The sequence below is a fragment of the Rhincodon typus genome, chromosome 34 (genome assembly GCF_021869965.1).
Source record: "Rhincodon typus isolate 14 chromosome 34, sRhiTyp1.1, whole genome shotgun sequence".
NCBI classification, from domain to species: Eukaryota; Metazoa; Chordata; class Chondrichthyes; order Orectolobiformes; family Rhincodontidae; genus Rhincodon; species Rhincodon typus.
This window is the reverse complement of record NC_063365.1, coordinates 7,970,076-7,989,406: the sequence shown is the minus strand read 5'-3', so window position 1 is coordinate 7,989,406 and position 19,331 is coordinate 7,970,076. Positions and strand designations below refer to the sequence as shown.

The 19,331-nt window shown below is 37.0% G+C and overlaps 1 protein-coding gene across 1 annotated transcript in view; it reads left to right on the top strand.

Moving 5' to 3' along the window:
* The first annotated feature begins 1,527 nt into the window (after positions 1–1,527).
* The window catches only part of antxr1d (ANTXR cell adhesion molecule 1d), a 70,838-nt gene continuing 53,034 nt past the window's right edge, over positions 1,528–19,331 (top strand). Inside the window, exons 1-10 of the mRNA XM_048616288.1 lie at positions 1,528–1,631; positions 2,570–2,641; positions 2,731–2,802; positions 3,045–3,126; positions 3,255–3,288; positions 6,122–6,201; positions 6,294–6,362; positions 7,441–7,521; positions 7,708–7,768; positions 13,514–13,612. Of these exons, the coding sequence (XP_048472245.1) occupies positions 2,583–2,641; positions 2,731–2,802; positions 3,045–3,126; positions 3,255–3,288; positions 6,122–6,201; positions 6,294–6,362; positions 7,441–7,521; positions 7,708–7,768; positions 13,514–13,612 (637 nt within the window). The 5' untranslated portion in view covers positions 1,528–1,631; positions 2,570–2,582. The remainder of the gene's footprint in view (positions 1,632–2,569; positions 2,642–2,730; positions 2,803–3,044; positions 3,127–3,254; positions 3,289–6,121; positions 6,202–6,293; positions 6,363–7,440; positions 7,522–7,707; positions 7,769–13,513; positions 13,613–19,331) is intronic.

Genomic DNA, 19,331 nt, shown 5'->3' with positions numbered 1-19,331 from the left:
GGTCTGGCAGAATCTGTGAAGGGAAAAACAGAGTTAACGTTTCAGGTCTGGTGACCCTTCATCAGAACTCAGTTTTTATTTCTGGTTCTGAGGAAGGGTCACCAGACCCGAAACGTTAACTCTGTTTTTCCCTTCCCAGATGCTGCCTGACCAGCTGGGTTTTTCCAGCAACTTTGTTTTTGAAACTATCATCCTTACCTGGTCTGGCCTACATGTGACTCCAGATGCACATCAATGTGGTTGACTCTAAACTGCCCAATGGGCAATTAGAATGGGCAATAAATGCTGCCTAGCCAGCGATGCCCTCATCCCGTTAATGAATAAGGGGGAAAAAAAGTGAATTAGCCATGGTGAAATGTTGAGTTACGGGGATACAGTAGGGGGCTGGATCTGGGTAGGATGCTCTTCAGAGGGTCGGTGCAGACTTGATGGGCCAAATGGCCTCTACTGCACTGTGGGGATTCTATAAATTCACATATCATCTAAGCATTAATTGTGTGAAAACCATTGGGTTGAAACAAACAATCATGATGCCTGGCTCTTTGCCCTTGAGGAAGCCTGTCTCTAATGGAGACTAGGAGACTGCGATTCCAAAGATGTCCACGTTGGGTGGAGTGGCAATGGTAAATTATCTGTAGTGTCCAGGAATGTGCGCCCTAGGTGGATTAGCCATGGGAAATGCACAGTTGCAGAGAAATGGTATGGGGCTGGGTCTGGGTGGGACGCTCTTCAGAGAGTTGGTGCTGACTTGATGGGTTGAATGGCCTCTTTCTGCACTGTAGGGATTCTGTAATTCTTGATTTATCCAGATCATGCATCCTTTTAACACAAAAATTAATAAGAATAATCTTTGCAAACATTGCATTCATCATTTCCCTCATACAAGTGCAGTTGGATTGGTGTTACAGCTCTAGGTGGTTTAGAAGGATGTAGGAGTTTGGAAGCATCACTCAGTGACAATCTTCATTCTTTGGGAATATTTGTGTCTTGTTCTGATGTGCATTAATTGTTGGGCCACATGTCTCATCAAGCTGTGAACATTGAAATTTTCTCACATGTCCAGATCCTAGGGTTATAATGGGTGTGGCTGGAATGGTAACTAAACTTGCAATAGTTAGCTACTCATCCGCTCATCGTACTCATTACAAATATTTAGAGCCTTCAAAATCCTCACAGATCTAAAATAAACCTTCAACTTTGTCTGAAGTGCCATACAAAGCAAAAACCGGGAATAATAAAAAAAAGTACTGACGGGGAAATCAAACATAAATGCTAAAGTAGTGGCTCACCCAGCAAAAACAACAAATCCAGAGAATCAAGTGCAACAAGTGTACCTGAAAGCACCAAAAAAACTTAATTCAACCCTTTCAGATGGGCTGATAACCAGATTTCTGCAGTTTCAACCTTTATGTGTCTAATGTTTGATGGTGGTACTTGCAATATGTAAACTAAAATGTATCATAGTTAGGGTATGTTATGTGGCAACAATGTCCCTTTAAGAGATGAGTCACATGAGCACTGGTGAGTCATGAGCCAGGTTCAGCCGCTTGTTTAGACTTGTATTGCATTTCTACAGAGTGCACAAATAAGAAATAAAACCTCTGTCTTGGGTTATAGGAAACAGCAAGTTTGTATGTTCTTTAGTTCTGACTGGAGCTTAGTAAATTACTAGCCAGAGTTGGCTAGTAGTTATTGAAGTTGTATAATTCACAAATAATTATGAGGCCTGCTCAGAAATGAAACGTACCCCAGAACTTTCATTCAGGGAGCTGTGAATTTTTGGAATTGTCCACTCCAGAGTGCTGTGGATGGATGCTCGGTCGTTGGGTATTTTCAAGATTTAGTCATAGTCATAGAGTTATATAGCGTGGAAACAGTTCCTTCAGTCCAACCAGTCCATGCCAAACATAATTCAAAACTAAACTAGTCTCATCTGCCTGCTCCTGGCACATATCCCTCCAAATCTTTCCTATTCATGTACTTATCCAAATGTATTTTAAACGTTGTAATTGTACTCACATCCGCCACTTCCTCAGGAAGATCATTCCACAAGCAAACCACCCTGTATGTAAAACAATTGCCCCTCATGTTTTGTTTTAAATCTCTCTCACCTTAAAAATGTGCCCCCTTGTCTTGAAATCCCTCATCCTAGGGAAAAGACAACTACCATTAATCCTTTTTATACCCCTCATTATTTTATAAACATCTATTAGAGAAATCATCTTGGGTTAGAAAACTTATAGTGTAATATCCCTAATATTGGGTAGGAAGGTGGAGTTAAAATTGAAGAACAGCCATGATCTTACTCAATGACAGAGTAGACTTGAGGGACAGCTTTTCCCATTTTTCATGTCTTAATGTGTTTCTGGTGGTGCAGAACAGGAGATGGGGAGAACTTCCCTATCATCATTTAAATGGGGCCGTGAAACTTTTACATCCACCTGACAGCAGAAGGTTTTGATGTCTCATTCAAAACATAACACCCCTAGCAGTGCAATTCTCCTCACTAATTGTGTAGTCTAGCCTAACATATACCCCTGTTGATTGCACATCTTTTTTTTATTTTCAGGTCTGGAAGTGTTATGAACCATTGGATTGAAATATATTCTTTTGTTGAACTTCTGGCTGAGAAATTTTTAAGGTATTATCAAGTTTATTTAACATAATTACTGTCTGGTCAAGCAGTTATTTTACTCAAAATAATAATCACTAATAATCAACTGTTTTCAGTCCTCAGTTACGAATGTCTTTTATTGTGTTCTCCACAAGAAGTACAACCTTAATGAGCTTAACAGCAAATCGGTAAGTCTTGTCTCAGATCACTCAAATTTAGTGTCAAATTATGTATTTTTTTGCTATACAAGGCCCAGTTTTCCTTAAATGAGAGATCTTTATTGCTGCTCTCATTCTGTGCAAAATTACTCACTGAAATTAGCAACTCACTGCTTTAACAGTACCCTCAATAACAAAGACAGGGCAAATGATAATATATTCATTGACTTAGTACTATTGTTTAAACTTGAGTAATTATATTTTAACTAAAGGGAAGCTATACGAAGAGGTCTTCAAACCCTTCGGAATGTTGTGCCTGGAGGAGATACATTCATGCATGAGGGCTTCAGAAAGGTATAATTTACAGCATAAATTCTGTTGTTTATAATTTGATTCCTTAAAAAAAATTGCTGATTTAGACACTGCTTCAAGCTTCACATCAATGTTCTTTAGTAACTGTATGCCATTTAAACTTGTTACAGGCAACTGAACAGATTCACCACGAAAACAATTCAGGTGGGCATCAACCTTATTTCTCGGTGGCCATATTTGATCCAAATCCTTATGCTTAAATCACATCGTAGCATTCCCAATTATGCTATAACTTCTATAATTGCTACAGCTCCACCTACGCTCCAAACACTTCTTCCCTTCTCACCCGCCTCCATATTTTGCAGTTCTCTGACTCATGCCGCCGGTGCCTCTTCCCTCCTTTCAACCGTTATTGGTAACAGTTGGCTGCAACATTATTAGGCCTTCAGTTGCCAAGATCCAAAGCTCTATAATTTATCTACTAAGCCTCCCTACCTCTACTGTTCTTATTCAGGGACAAAAACTGGCAGCAACAGTTACATCCGCACACCTCATCATGTTTATGATGAGTTTTGATTTGGACATTAAACAAGTTCAGAAATTTCCTATTGCAAATGTAATACAGACAAATTGTTTGTCACTACTGAAATATCTCCACAGAGGCTGGTGTCCTGTTAGCAAGTCATCCTTTATTTACAAGTGGAGAGTGCTTGACACTTATCCAGCTTCCTCAGAGTGAACAGAATGTCTAACACTCCTGTTCCTATCTGTCAGCCAGGGGTTCCTGATTGGACCAGATTGACAGCCCCAATCAGGGAACTCATATTCTATGAGGTCCAGCTGGCGACCTCATTACAATCACTGCAACTTCTTTACAGAGTTCCCAATCTCAGCTGCATTGTGCAGGTAAAAGTGCCAAATAAAGGCCAAAGTTACTTGGAAAGGCAAGAAAAATATGGGAGTGAGCTGAGACTGAGCTATTTCTATGCCTTCTGCCAACTGCAGGGTACTGCCAGAGGTCGGGGACAAATCATTTGTTTGTTTCACTGCTGCATTTGATGGTCTAGCAAGACCAGGAAAAGGGGAAGAAACTTAATGTTGGGTGTGTTTTCCTTAAAAACAAGAAGAATAACTTCTTTGAGGAGAAAGTATTGAATGAATCTGTGAAGGAGGAGCTGTAGAAAATAAGTTTTAAAAAAATGTCTTTTAGCTAAAGTTTAAATTGTCCTTGTAGTGAGTAATTGCGCTGATCATTTGGCATTATTTTATATAATGCAAGCAATGTTAAAATTATACCAAAAGATTGGTTGATATCATATATCTCACATGTCAATGCAACATATTAAAAGTCAAAAGTTGAAAATATTAACAACAGTGTTAACATGTATTTACATGCAGCCCACAAAGTTGTTCTACACAGCAGTAAGGAAATATGATTAGCACTGAGCTGTAGAAGGAAATATTTGAAGAGATGACCAAAGAGATTAAAGAAGTGTGTTGTATGAATGGTCTGAAAGGATGAGAGTAAGTTAGGGCTGTTAATCTGATCCAATCAGACCTGAATAACTGACTGTGTAGTCAATAATGTGTTCCATTAGCTTAAGATAGACCATTGGAAGGTCAGCAGAGAAGAGAAAATGTCCACCTCCTCTTGTAGTACTGTGCTTGGATCTCTGCGTTCATCTGCAGCAACAGTGCAATATTTGTTAACTTGTAACACAATCTCCAACTGCACCACTGAAAATGACAGTTGTCAAATGAAATATACCTGACCTGCACCGATAGTAAAACAAAGACTGAGTTTCATCAGCAGTGGAGAAAATGAAGATGTAAATTAAAACTGCCTGACAATCTCTTGCTTGTTTCTCTCTTGATTGCAGTCTGTTGCTCTCCTCTTTCCAATGTGTGGTTTTGTTTAAAATATTATCTCACTTTGTTTTATCAGCCTTAATCATAAGTTGCAATATTTGAGAAAATGTTCTGATCCACATTCAAAAGACTAATTAAAATAATTTAATTCCCAGTCTCCTGCTACACAATTATTTTAGTGTGCAGCAGTGGCAGCGCATCAAGCAGTCAGTATGGATTAAAATCAAATTTTCTGCTTTTTGGAAAATCACCCATGAGTCAATGCAGCTCCCCAGAGAGCGGGAAATTTTATTTTAATGTGCGTTGACTTTTATACACGATGCTGCCACTGCACATTACTACAATAGAAAGCAAAAGCTAATACCAGACATTATTTTACTTCATTTTTAAAACGAAAACCAAAAACTTTTCTCTGGTTAAAAAGACTCAGAAGTAAGGGTAGTGGTGCAAAAGCTAGAAAGCATTTTAAACATCTTTGTGCAGTTGAGTGGGAGGATAGGGCATTATGATTGGCAATCCAAGAGGACAGGAATAAGTTTGGAATTCTGAGAGTGGAGGACATCAGGCAGGCTAGAGGAGAGATGGGCCTATGGTTTGATCATAATGTTGACACCCACCCAATTTCATTCATAATGAAGGTGGAAAATCAGCTCCTATGCTTGGATCCCCTTATACAAAGGAATGAACAGCAGTGAGCAAAGTATACTTTTAAAAGAAGGCAGACTGAAGACCAAAAGACTGCACAGTGAGATCCTTCCATAACTTTGGAGTACATGAAACTGCAACTCATTTAGAATCTTTTCAAGCTAATTCCTTGTAATTTATGATGTTCAAGTTAGCCATTTGTCTCTACCATGTTTAAATTTTCAAGGAAATTATTATATTCGTTGAGCAATTAGTTCACTAAGTAGAACTTAGTATATTACCGCATCAAAGTTATCCTGCTAACGATAATGTATATTTTTCTTTCCTCCCCTTGGAGGGTTATTAGTCAATGGAAATGCATACAGAAAATCTATAAGTGCTACTTCCCTTTGACTTGGTTTGATACAGAGTTATTTGGAGATGTTAAATGCTGTAGGAGTACTGCATGATAAGTTAAATTCTGCATACTTCCATGCTAAATATCTTCTGCTGGGAAAATACTAATGCTAATTTGCAATTACAGGGATTCGAGCTGCCAGTGTCATCATTGCATTGACGGATGGGGAATTAATTGATCATTTGTATGATCTTGCACAAAGGGAAGTAAGTATCCATAAGCAATAGAAAAGAAATTAAGTCTCCAATTTATTTTCAACAATAAACAAGTTTGGCAAACTTGTCTTCTCTTTGTATAGGCTGAAAGGGCCAGAAGTTATGGAGCTACAATTTATTGTGTTGGTGTGAAAGATTTCAATGAAACACAGGTACATGTTACATTTTCACAATTTGATTTATTTAATAAATTCTTCTTGATGCTTTCTCAAACCTCAAAAGTCACACCGCAGATGTCTGGTCCAGGAAACATTTCCAGCAGTAAGTTTTGTGATGTCTCCTGCAATTGTATCTCAAGATCCCCACTCCTGACTGTGCACCTCCTCCTTCATAACAATGATACTTATGGGAGTGTCCTTTGGGATAGCCATTGCAGTGACTTTGTCACTCCAAATGTATTACAAAGGATGAAGGTGCAAAGAAAAATTGGTTTCTGACATTCACAGAACTCTATCCAGGAATTTGAAGATGTGAAAAAGAGCCAAGCAAATAAAATTGCCCAAACAGGTGGAGAGATGGGGTGCAGAGTTTGAATAGTTCTGTCAAAATGAGGTGTATTTAAGATCCATAATTTACCCTGCCAATTGGTGATTTTCAGACCGTCTGCATCACAATTTCTTGGTGTAACTGTATGCCACAAGAAAACTAGGAAATTCATAGTCACAACTGATTTGAATGGTGTGGAGCTATGCTAATGAGCTTTGAAGGGCCTCAGCAGAAGGCCTGGAGCAGCAAAGCAGAGATCCCAAGAAATTATGGAGTAACATGAAAACTTAAAATAAAAGCCAGAGATCTGAAATTAAAATAGAAATAAAATAAAAAGAGAAACTCAGCAGGTTTAGCAGCATCTGTGAAGAGAGAAATAGTAGACATGAAATGCTGTCCTTGTTTCTCCCTCCACATATGATGCCAGACCTGTTGAGTTTCTCCAGCACTTTCTGATTTTATAACCTGAGTGGCTACGTGGCTGTAAATTACAGAAAACATAGGGGATGCCTAGTGTCTATTGTCTAACGAAAACCTGAAAATGAACTGTCAATGATTCACCACCCAAAGTTGATAAATGCGGAGCTGGAAAAGCACCGCTGGTCATACAGCATTCAAGGAGCAGGAAAATCACCGTTTCAGGCCGAAACCCTTCATCAGGTCTAGCTTCCAATATCTGTAGTCCTTCCTGTCTCCAATTCACCAAGCAAACTTTTTTAATCATAAACTTTCATTCTTTTCTAGCTGGCAAAGTTAGCTGATAGCATTGATCATGTTTTCCCAGTGAAAGGTGGATTTCAAGCATTAGGAAGTGTAATTGATTCGGTAAGTCCAACTTGCATGGTACAGTGGCTTTATGTCCAATGGTACTTTCATGCAGTTTTTAAGCAGCAAATTATTCTCCATTCCCTATTTCAAATTAATTTAAAGCACAAACAACCATTTTACAAGTATGTTTGTAGTTGAATTCTTTGGATATCAAAGTATTCTTTGTTATCTCTGTCTTACCAGGTTCTTAAGAAATCTTGCATTGAAATTCTGGCGGCTGAACCATCAAGTGTCTGTGCAGGAGGTAGGCTTGACTTTTTAATCGAAAACAATCCATCATTAAGTGATAAAGATTTAAAAAGTTGATGAGAGAGAATTTTTAAAAATGTGTAATATAATGGTTAAAGTTTTGGCAAAGATCAATAGCTTGGGTTGTGGGTGAGGTTGTTGACTTGCTCGCTGAGCTGGCTTGTTCGCGTTCAGTTGTTTCGTCACCATGCTAAATGACATCATCAGTGGAGCCTCCGATGAAGCTGATGATGTTACCTAGCACGGTGACAAAACAGCTGAACGAGAACAAGCCAGCTCGGCAAGCAAGTCAACAACTTCGATGTAGTGGTTAAGATATATTTTCAAGAAACATGTTTGCATTATTCATTTAATCACTAATTGAACTCTAATTGAAAGGAAACAAATTAATATGCATGTTTATGCAGTTTACAAATTCCATGCTTAACCAAATTCTTTATTGTTTTATAGTAGGGGTTCTCTTAAAAGCAATCAGGCCTAGACTTGTAATACAAAGGACGTAAGTTGGTTCATGTCTGAAGGTGGTTCACAAGTTGCATGAGATCAGTCAGATCCACAACCATAGCTGTGCAGTGAAAGGAATGTTAGAGATGCTTAAATTGATTAACATATTTTACAACAGCCTTTTGTCCACAACCTTTTGATTCAAGACACCATGTAGATGAAAAAAGCTTTCACTTACTGCATTATCTAGCTGCTTGGCATTCATATTTACATTCTTATCTTCTAAGAGAAAGGACACAAATGTCTAACTAGCAACTAATAATGAACACTAAATTTTGTATCATACTTTCTGATTTTATAACTTTTCAAAATGTTTTGCAATCACTTCTTGCATCAGTCATAACTTGAATACAACCAACCATCATGAGCGAGTACCACCCAAACAGTTAAAAGTATAGGACTTTGCTTGGAAGCTGAGCAGTAATAGAGAACAAGGCAAAAATCATGGAGCCGGCTGATCAAGCTAAAATCAAGACTTGAACTGTGCAGAGTGCATGTCAATAATTATTTTTGCGCTGTTACTTGAAACTGTTGCAGTATAATTTACTTCAGATATCAAGACAAACTTTACATTGCAGCATACAGTGAGACAATTCAATATTAACATCAATTGCAGAATCAAATAGAATCAAAAACTGCTTTCCACTGTGCCACATATCATGTTGGAAGTTCTATATTGTGGCTGATGCCCTTTCCATTTATATCAATAGGTATGATATGAAGACTAGAGGGTGGAAATGTCTTGACAGTTTTAAGGATGTAAGCAAGTTTAAAATTCATGAAACCCATTTAGTATATTCCATCTGAAGATCACTGTACAGTTTACCACAATGACTAGAGTGAAATTCACCCTGTGTATTAATGCAAAAGAGGTTCAGGATAAAACATTTCATTATCTCCCATTTATTCTCCAGTTTTAGCCAAGAAAAATTTTACTTCATTTGCTTTAAATAATTTACTTGATACCAAGTTCTGCAATGTTTCTCTTTCTGCCTCTTGAGTGAAGAATTAAATCTCCATATTATATAATCAGTTGCTTTCCATGGTATGAAATTTTGATAGACAAGTATTTCATGCGCTTTTGTGTTCTTAATAATCTTTTCCAACTGTTCTACAACCTCCAGTGTCATTGCTAAAATGTATTTATATAAGCAGAATTGATGCTTCTCTAACAATAACCAGAGAATAATCCTGTGACTCATGTGGGGTGAAAATGTTAGTTGAATTAACTAAATGAGAATGGTTGAAAAGTGAATAATAGGAGTGGAATAGTATTTTGATAAATAATTTCTCATTCCAATGTAATTTACAAATTCGAGCAATGCTGCCTTGGTAACTTAAAACTTGTAATTAAGTTCATACTTAATTCAGTTAATTGTCATAAAATCATAGAATCCCTAAAATAGCAACAAAATTTAGTTTATATGTAGGTTCTAAATATTACACCACCATTCATCAAGTTATGAGTGTAATTATATAGGAGATAATTTTAAAACTAAACAGCTAATTCTGAAACTGATGATATGAATGGATTGTAACTGAACATTGCTCTTCTGTGTTTACCAACAGGTTAGCTTATAGAATTTATGTAGAATTAAACATTTAAGTCTTTCTATGTGAAAGTTTAATAATAATTTCAAAAATCAAAGGTTGAAACAAAAACTTGTTTCTATAAAATTATTTCACATCTCAAATGTGGACTTTAATATTTGTTACGTATATAATTTGTTTGTGAAATAGGTATTATAGTCACGAACGTTTTCAAAGAAATTTAAGTAAAATGAATCTGACCATCCAAGTTAACATTATTCACTATTACTTTCTATGTTCATTAATATTTACACTTTGACATTCTACAGTCTGAATGATGCACTGAAATAAAACTATAGAAAACTATGACTTTTAAGTTCATTCGGTAGACTGTGCAATCAAAGAAATAGCTCATTGATTCTATATATATTTCCCCAATTCTAAAATAAAAATGAAAATTAAAAAGAGACCACTATTGACTGTTATAAAATGAAAATGAAATGCATATATTTTAAAAGTCATAAGAAATTACATTTATTGAATAAATTATCATCCATTTCTGTACTTTTTCTTAACCTATAAATGAGGGCATTTTTGAAATGAAAACCTTGCCGTATTCTTAATATTAAACTGCAAAGTACTAGCTAAATGTTTATATAGTCCAATCTGTCAGTACAGAGTGTGCACTGACAGAGTTGAAAAATAATAATAAATGGCATTCCTGAATTGTGACAGACATGTGTGAAGATATCACTGTTTCTATAACATGCCACTTCATGCTTTCTGCCTGCATACTGATGGATTCATGAACAATATTTGCATTCTGCAACTCCTGATACAGAGCAACGCACTGCTATCTTCGTAATAAGGTTGATTTGAAATGACCAGGACGTGCAGCCTGTAAACAGGCCATCAGTTCGGAGTTGGAGGTGCATTGTATACAAGTTGACAGCATCATTGCTTTGATTATGCTCATGGTACACAGACATGATTGAAAGGTTTTGCTGGATGTGGCATCCTACTGGCCACGTCAACTACCAGGTGTGGATGCAAACAGTCAGCTTCTCATCAGAGTCACAAAAGCAGAGCCGACAGCACAGCCAGCGCGCACCAGCTTCAACCCACCATCTTGCTGCCAGCGCTGCCCGATTATTTCAGAGCTGACCTTTTTCCCTTTGCTATCTTGTCAAAATCGACAAATGTACAATCTGACAGTAACTAAGAAAGAAAAGGACTCGGTCACAGTCAGAACCTGAAATTAAATAGAATTAGCCATTTCGGCATTCAGCTTTCATATTAATCACGTATTGCTGGGCACAAGCAAGGATTTGATTCGTAAACTGGCCTACGACTTTGAAACAAAAGGAAATTTAATGTAAAATTAAACTGGATTACTTTATTGTGATGACATGTTATTAGAGATTTGAACTGGTTGCTAGCTGACAGAATAGAGGTTTAATATTGTACCTCAGCTGACATGGCAAGTGGGACATCAGAAGAACCATAGATGTAAGCTATAATGACGTGATTAAACCCTGTGACATTAACAAGAGAGCAGTTCACAATTTTTGTACTCACAGCTTTGTTTGCCTTGTGCCAGCCATTTTTCATTCTTCTTATTTTTTAGTGAACTTGTCTACCTTGTGGTAATCACTATTATTGTTTAGATTCTTCATTACCAATACTTTTTAAATATTGTGATGAGGAAAGTAAAAAGATCCTATTTAATTGTAATATACTTACAGAATAATAATTACCCCAATAAAAACAACTATTTGCTTTATTTATGCAATACAATGGATTATATTGATCAGTCTTTGGAAGAATTCAGATAAATATGCAATTATATTCAACATTATCGCAAGCTCGGTATTTTGAAAATTGTTTCAATTGAAAGGAAACTATTGTGGTAGGTAGACACCAAAATGCCACTTAGAAGTATGAAAGTGAGCTTAGGTGTTATTCCTCTCCATCAAAGACGCAAACCAAAATCTTCATTATTCCGCATAATGTAGGGAACCTTCAGGTAATGAAAATTGAGAGATAATCAAACACTCAAAATTTCAACCATATATATCTAACAATACCGTAAAACAGAAAGAGGGCACATGTATTATGCATATTAAATAGATATTAAGTATTCTTGATCATTGAGAAACAAATAAAATGTAAGTAACAAAAGAGGTGCATGATGAGAGAATATCTCTGACAAACTTCTGGTAAGTAGGAATATGAATAAATACAATTTCAACATACTGTCACCTTCAGGCACCTGTGAAACTGACTATGATTTGTGCCTATATTCAACTAAAATAACACTAACGTGCTAGCTAACAAGCTGAACTGATAGACTTACTTGAGGGAATTATAACAGAAATTCTGAATTCCCTGTATTTTAACAGTAGAATTTTAAAAATGAATACATTCTATTTACTTTTGATCAAAGAAGGAAAGAGCTTCCTGACTTAGTTCAATTTAAGTTCCCCATGGTTCAGTGGTGGCACTCTCGCCTTTAAGTCATTAGAGTGTTATACTCTAAAGCAGTGCTGAGTGAGTGCTGGACGGTTGGAGGTGCTGTCTTTTGTCTAAGACATTAAATCAAATCTCCCTTTACTCTCCCAGGCAGACTAAAAATGCCTCATAGCACTATTTCAAAGAAGGGCAGTAGAGTTCCTTGGGCAATATGTATTTATCAATCAACATCATTAAAGCAGATCATTTGGCTATTTTCAATTGCTATTTATAGTACATTGGTGTGTGCAATTTGTCTGCCTCTTTTTAAAATTACACCAGTGACAATACTTCAAAAAATATTTAAGAGGCTGTAAAGTGCTTTGGGATGTCTTGAGATCCAAAGGCAGTATATAAATGCCTGTCTTTCTCTTTCATTATTCACTTTCGGGGCAAACTTACATTTGATTAAAATTTATCCATAATGATGAACTACTTTTGCTATCTCAAATGCCACAAATACAGCAAAGATAGAGCTCTGTAGTAACAGCTTCTGATAAAATTCGTTAAATTGAATGATTGATTAATAATTCAGTATGGAAACATACAACTGAACTGTACTTAGCATTGGGACTGACATCAGTATTATTGCATTCTTATGTAAAAGGGGATTTCCTCACATCGATGAGAACTACAGAAGTGTATATTATTATATATAATAAGGATTAAGTTTTACTCATTATTAAGAACTTAAGAAGTAGGTGTAGGAGTTTGCCATTCAGCTTGTAAGTCTTTTGCACCATGCAATAAATAATTGGTCTCAATTACACTTTTCTTTCAGCCCTCTCTTAACCGTTGACTCCTTGTTAAGCAATAATCTATCTCCTTCAGCCTAGCATAAACACAAAAATGTTCATAATTGCAATTCTGTTGGGAGTGTTGTTGCTTGTTATGTGATCAAAGCATGTGATGATATTGGAAAGTAATGCACCAAGGCTCCAGTGGTTGATGACAGGTTGGTGTTAAATCTCAAGATGCAGTCGCCAGATATTCTTTAGCCAATTATTGAAGCTTTGCATAACATGTTCAAAGTTGATTATGTCATTTCTAGCATAATTATTACTGCTCTGATGCAGTAAATCTGCAGGATGCATCAGTACAACTATGCGTGTGTTCTAAAATTAAGAAATGTGCAGTTCATAATTGTGTTGACAGGCACCTGTAAGGTTTTTGTGCTATTTTGCTCTTGTTGCAGAATCGTATCAAGTCGTGGTAAGAGGTAATGGATTTTCTCGTGCACGGAATGCTGATCAAGTTCTTTGTAGCTTCAAGATAAATGACACCGAAATAATAAGTAAGTGCAAATATGAACATTTCTGCTTAGATTTTTTATAAACAACATCTAATACCATATTTAGTAAAATGATTCAAATCTGATCTCTGCTGAAATCAGAACCAAGTCATTTTACTTGAATCCATTCAGACAGGATGGCAAGTAACATTTTCATAATGTGACAGCAAGAAGCAATTAACATTGCAGGGCAACATGGGACTTTGCATTTCCTACATGCATACATTTTGGTGTAACGAATTCTGATGCTTGAATAAAATCATGTTATTTCTCCAACAATATCTGAAATTTTGGATTCGCTAAGCAGTGTAGGTTCCATTTTGTTTTAGTGTCAGGCTGAAGATTTCTAAATCATTCCAGGAGTCTTGTAGGCTCCAGTCTGAATGCAATTTGCAATTGCAGAATGTATTAAAATTTTCTTAAACAATTGCTTGTGCAATAAAGACTGATTTGTTACCCTGATTTGTACAAATATTGAAGCATTGCATTTCAACTTGAAAGTCTTCTTTCAAATCCAAGCTTTGTCTGACATTTGCACTAAGAAATCCAAGTTTGCTGGTCCTGGCAAGGTCATCTGGTGGTAGAGGGCAATCCCTCCAGGGGGTATCTCCATTCAATTCAAATATACCTCCAGCTAAGTCAGCTGAAGTGCAGCCTTGATGTAATCTGTGGAAATATTGGTAGCCTGATCCATGTCTTGCTTCCTAGTGAAAATGATGTGAATGAAAGGGAAAAAAATTAAGTTTTCTAGAAAGAACATTTTTTGTAAAGTTATTTTAATACATAATATTACAAGAGTTAATATTTATATGGGATACAAATATGCCAGTTAATTTTTCTGTCCAGTTATTGAATTTTACTGTTTATTTAGCTTAAACATGTTTTCATTGTGTTATTGGACTGCAAAACATTAGAAAATGTCTCATTTACATAAGTCTCTAAGGTGAAGTTTTGAAGCAGCTTCACCATTAAAAACGTAGTTAACACAACAAAAGAGCTAGTTTTTTCATCTTAATGGGATATGGGCTAGCATTTGTTGCCCATCCCTAATTAGTGCGGAACTGAATAGTTTGCTAAGCTATTTCAAAGGGCAGTTAAGAGTGAACCACATTGCTGTGGGGCTGGAGTCACATGTAGGCCAGGTCAAGTTAGTATGGTAGGATACTAAAGGATATCAATGATTTAGATGGCTTTTACAGTAATCAATGGCAGTTTAATGGCACCAACACTGAGTCTAGTTTTCCAATTCAGGTATTATTGATTGAATTTAATTTCGCCAACTGGCAAGGATTTGAACGCTTGTTTCCAGAGCATTAGCTTAGGCCGCTGAATTACTGGTCCAATGACAATACCACTACCCAACCACTTCCCAACTTGAGGCATGCTGAAGGGCTAGGTTTAGAGACTGGGGGGCCAGAGTACCCAAATCTGGAGAAGTGAAAGTAGACATGACAAAATCAGGGATCTAGAAGTTGTAAAGGGAAAAGAAGCAAAGAAAAAAAAACAAAAGTGCAAATAATGTGATGGGCTCAGATCCACAATGAAATCAACTGCACATGGAAATGGATTAGGGAAAGGCTAAAAGGCATAAAAATTAGGACACATAAGAACCTGATAGTAAACTGGAAATAGGAAGTAAATGAAGACTGTAGAAAGTAGTCCAGCATTAATATCAAAGGTCCCAGTGTGGGATAATTATGACATGGGTAAAGGGAAGACAGCATGGAGTCTCACCAAACCCTTGTCTAAGGTTGAATGCAGCTGTAGTGAGTGAGGTTCAAAAGCTAAAGGTGAGTGGAGTACATCAAGAGATAGCAATTCTGTTATTTTTATTGTAATGAAGATTCAGGAAGTGTACAGAGTCTGTTGCAAGATCATAAAGCGGATGGTGAAGTTGGGAGTTACCATAAAATCCAGGAGCAGTCAAGATTTATTTCTTTACCCAGGTGGGAGATATTCTGTTTACGACCAGACTGTGACTGAGGAAACAGGATAACCCAGTGGCCAGTCATGGGTCTGGTGGACCATTGAAGTCTCTCTGTTATGGCAGTGGTAGCGAAATGGCTATAATTTGACTAAGTTTACTTGAAATATTACAAAAGGCAGCAGACCAGAGACAGAAGTTGGGACTTATGGTGTAGCCTACGAAATCACTTTAATTTTGCCTCAGTTCATCTGGTGCTGTAACCCTTATTCATGTCATTGTTACTGTTTGATTTAGCTATTCCCCGCTGTCCCGGCTTGCAACCCATCTTCCACCTAACATTATATTTGTGCTCATCAAAACTCGACCTATTATCTTCACTCGGTCCAATCATTCACCTGTATTTTCTTAACTTCACTGGCTTCCATTCAATTTAAAATCCTTATCCTTGTTTTTGAATCTCTCCAAGGCCATGCCATTCTTTATCTCTATTGGATCGTCCTGTGCTTCTAGCCTGTGCTTTCCAATTCTCCTCCCTTGCGCATCCATGATTTTAATTGCTTTCAGCAGCCCAGGTACTACACTCTGGAATTCCCTTACTAAACCTGTTAAAGATCTCTCGGTCATCTTTTAACATGTCCCTTACAAACTATTTTCTTGATCAAGTTTTTGGTTATTGCCCTGGTAGAGTGTATTTATTGATATTGCTATTGAAAAGCACCTTTGGAACATTATTTTACACTAAAATCACCCTACAAATATGATCTATTATTGTTGTTTATGCTAAGAAATCCCAGGATTTCCTAACCAATCTCCTGTCTGTACCACCCAAAGCAGATTAACTAATCAGACGTCTCATTTACTCTCTGTGGGATGTTCATATGTGCAAATTAAGAGTTGCATTTTTTGCATAATAATAATGTCTATACTGTGCTTAACTAATTCATTGGAATCCCCTCAGGATATGGCGGCATATGATATAAGTGCAAGCTCTTTCTTGTATTAGGTGGTTTGAACAAAATAACACATATTTATTTTTATAATGATTTTGTGCTGCACCTAATTTTTAGTCTTCAAAACTTAGAATTTTACTTGTTTTACATTCTCCACTAACTTGATACGCTTTAAGGAAACCTGTCTTGTGATTGAACCTAAAGATGTTGTGGATAGAATGGGGGTTGTGGAGTTACACACGCTCTCCTATTTACATTGTTTAAAATCCAGTAATTACATCATTCTGTCAGTCGTGTACCCTCAGGTAAATCTTTGCTTATTGCATCGTTTCTTTCACCACCAAAGATCAAAACAGGAGTCTGCTTTGGACAATCTGGGCACAAATCATACTCATGTTTGATAACAGACAAGTGAGTTTAAGGTTAGGTGAGCTGAAAGTGGCTGCGCCTGAAATCAAAGTGGCATCTGTCCGAACATCAAGTAATCCTGGTAAAATTGAAGTCAATAGGACTCGAGGAGCAAACATTCTACTGACTGGATGAATACCTAGCACAAATGAAGATAACTGTTGTTGTTGGAGGCTAGTCATCTAAGTCTTAGGAATTCCTCAGAGCATGTCTGCAGTCCATCTATCTTCAGTTTCTTCATCAATGACCTTTCCTCCATCACAAAGTCAAATATGGGGATGTTCTCTGAAATTGCACAGTATTCAGTTCAATTTACAATTCCATGCACACCATAAACATACACTCCCTCCACCACCAGAACACTATAGTAGTGTGTAGCTACCTACAGGATGGACTGCAGTAAAGCACCTTCCAAACCTGAAGTTTTTGGAGCCTAGATTGACGAGGGTTTTTGACACATAGGAGCTCCACCACTTCCAAGTTCCTTCCATCATTGCTGGGTCAAAACCTACTCATACCATCTATATAGCTTCTCTACATGCTGACTCAAGAACATTTCTCACTTCCTTCTCCAGGGCAGTTAAGGATGGACATAAGTCTGTCCAGATGCTGTGAGTAAATAATCAAAATAAATTTTTCACCAGTTCAATCTTGTAGACTGGAACTCTTTGCATTAATAAATATTCCATAATCTATTAAAGAGTGATAACTTAATTCACTTTCGTAATTAGAGCTGAAAAAGTATTTTTAATAAACTATAAACGTTTTAATCCATGTCTAGTGCACGACTATGAGTAACCTCTTTTATAACAAACAAAAATAGGTTTAAAAAAAAACCAATCATTAGCTTCATTGGTCTACAGTTGTCAATTTTTGTGTTTATTAGGAATTTTTAAGGTTTAATAGCTTTTAAAAAGGTACGTATTAGTATTATTGTGATTTAAGAATAACTTAATTTTAACAGTCTTCTTAAAAGCCTAGAAATGGGCACAGTTAGCAGGAATGGCATGGTGATTAATCTGATCTGCAGTCACAGCCAGTTTTGTAAGCAGGATTGGATTACAGTGTAATCTTTCTAAGTTGGTTGAAAATATTGCAGAAACTTTGTATGCACCAGTGGCAATTTAAATGCCTCCATCTCCTGCACTGGTTCGCTGATTTTGGAGCTTTGCACTGAACCTGTCAAAACAGTACTGCAAACATCTCATACCACAAAGTTCAGTCCTTCTACAAGAGTGCACTTTTGTCAACATTAACTGATTATACATTTTATTCATTTGGCTGATCTATTTTAGAGTGCCCTCTTTCCTGGATTACACATTATAACACACTGCCTGCTACCACTCAATTATTGCACAAAACGGTAGTGGCCAAAACTGCAACATTGTCAGTTTTGCTAGAGGTTTAGAGGGAGGTAATTCTATGTTTCAGACCTACTCAGTTAATTACATTCTTGGAAGGTGTGGCTGGTTCATTTACCTTGCCAAACCTTATAAGATCAGTACTTTTTTTTCCCCTGAAATGGCTGCAATGCTGAGTAGTTGAGTTGATACTGAATATTTCAACAACCTCGTGTTTGCTGTACTGTTCTCTTCTGGGGTTTCAGACAATGCCTCCTTTTTCTAACTATTGAGAAACACTGAAATGCTCTCAACCCTCCTGGATGGGTGGTGGGGGTTTGGTGGAAACCTTCTTAGGAATAGGAATCCTGTTATGAGTCATTCTGATCAATCCAAAGGTTAAAAGTTTCGAGTGTTGTTAAATCTAGACAACTATGTTTAATAAAGATATGTGCATCACTTTATGTGACAGTTTCAATATGCTCATTTAGCAAATCATTGAGAAATGCCCAAGAAGCCGCTATAGAAAGGACTGACTAATCCATAACTCAGAGGAGGAGGAATTTCTTCTCTAAAAGGGTTGTTATTCTGGAATTCTTTACCAAACAGCAGTAAAGGCTGGGCCATTAGTGTATTCATGGCGAGATAGAGTTTTAATCACTCAGGGAATCAAGGTTATGGGGAAAAGGCAGGAAAGTAGAACTGAGGGTTATCAGCTCAGCCATGATTTCATTGAATGTTGGAGCAAACTCGATGGACTGAATAGCGTACTTCTGCTCTGATGTCTTATGGACTTACAACCTGCTGTCAACAGTGGTGTCAAATGACCATAGGCAGTCTAATCAATTGCATGCCTTAGACCCTAGCAGCATTGGGACTGAATGTAAGGCTAACCACTGAATGGAAGAATCACTGCACAGAGCATGGGCAGATGGTGCAAAAGCATCTGGGGTCAGCCAATGACAACAGCCTCAGGGAAGTTTAACGTTGAGGATATTGTTAGTTTCTGTTTAGCATCGGGTGTGCATCCTCACTAGTGTTCTCCTGAATGACATTCTATCAAAGATCCTCATCTGAGTCTCCAGCAGTAGAATCCA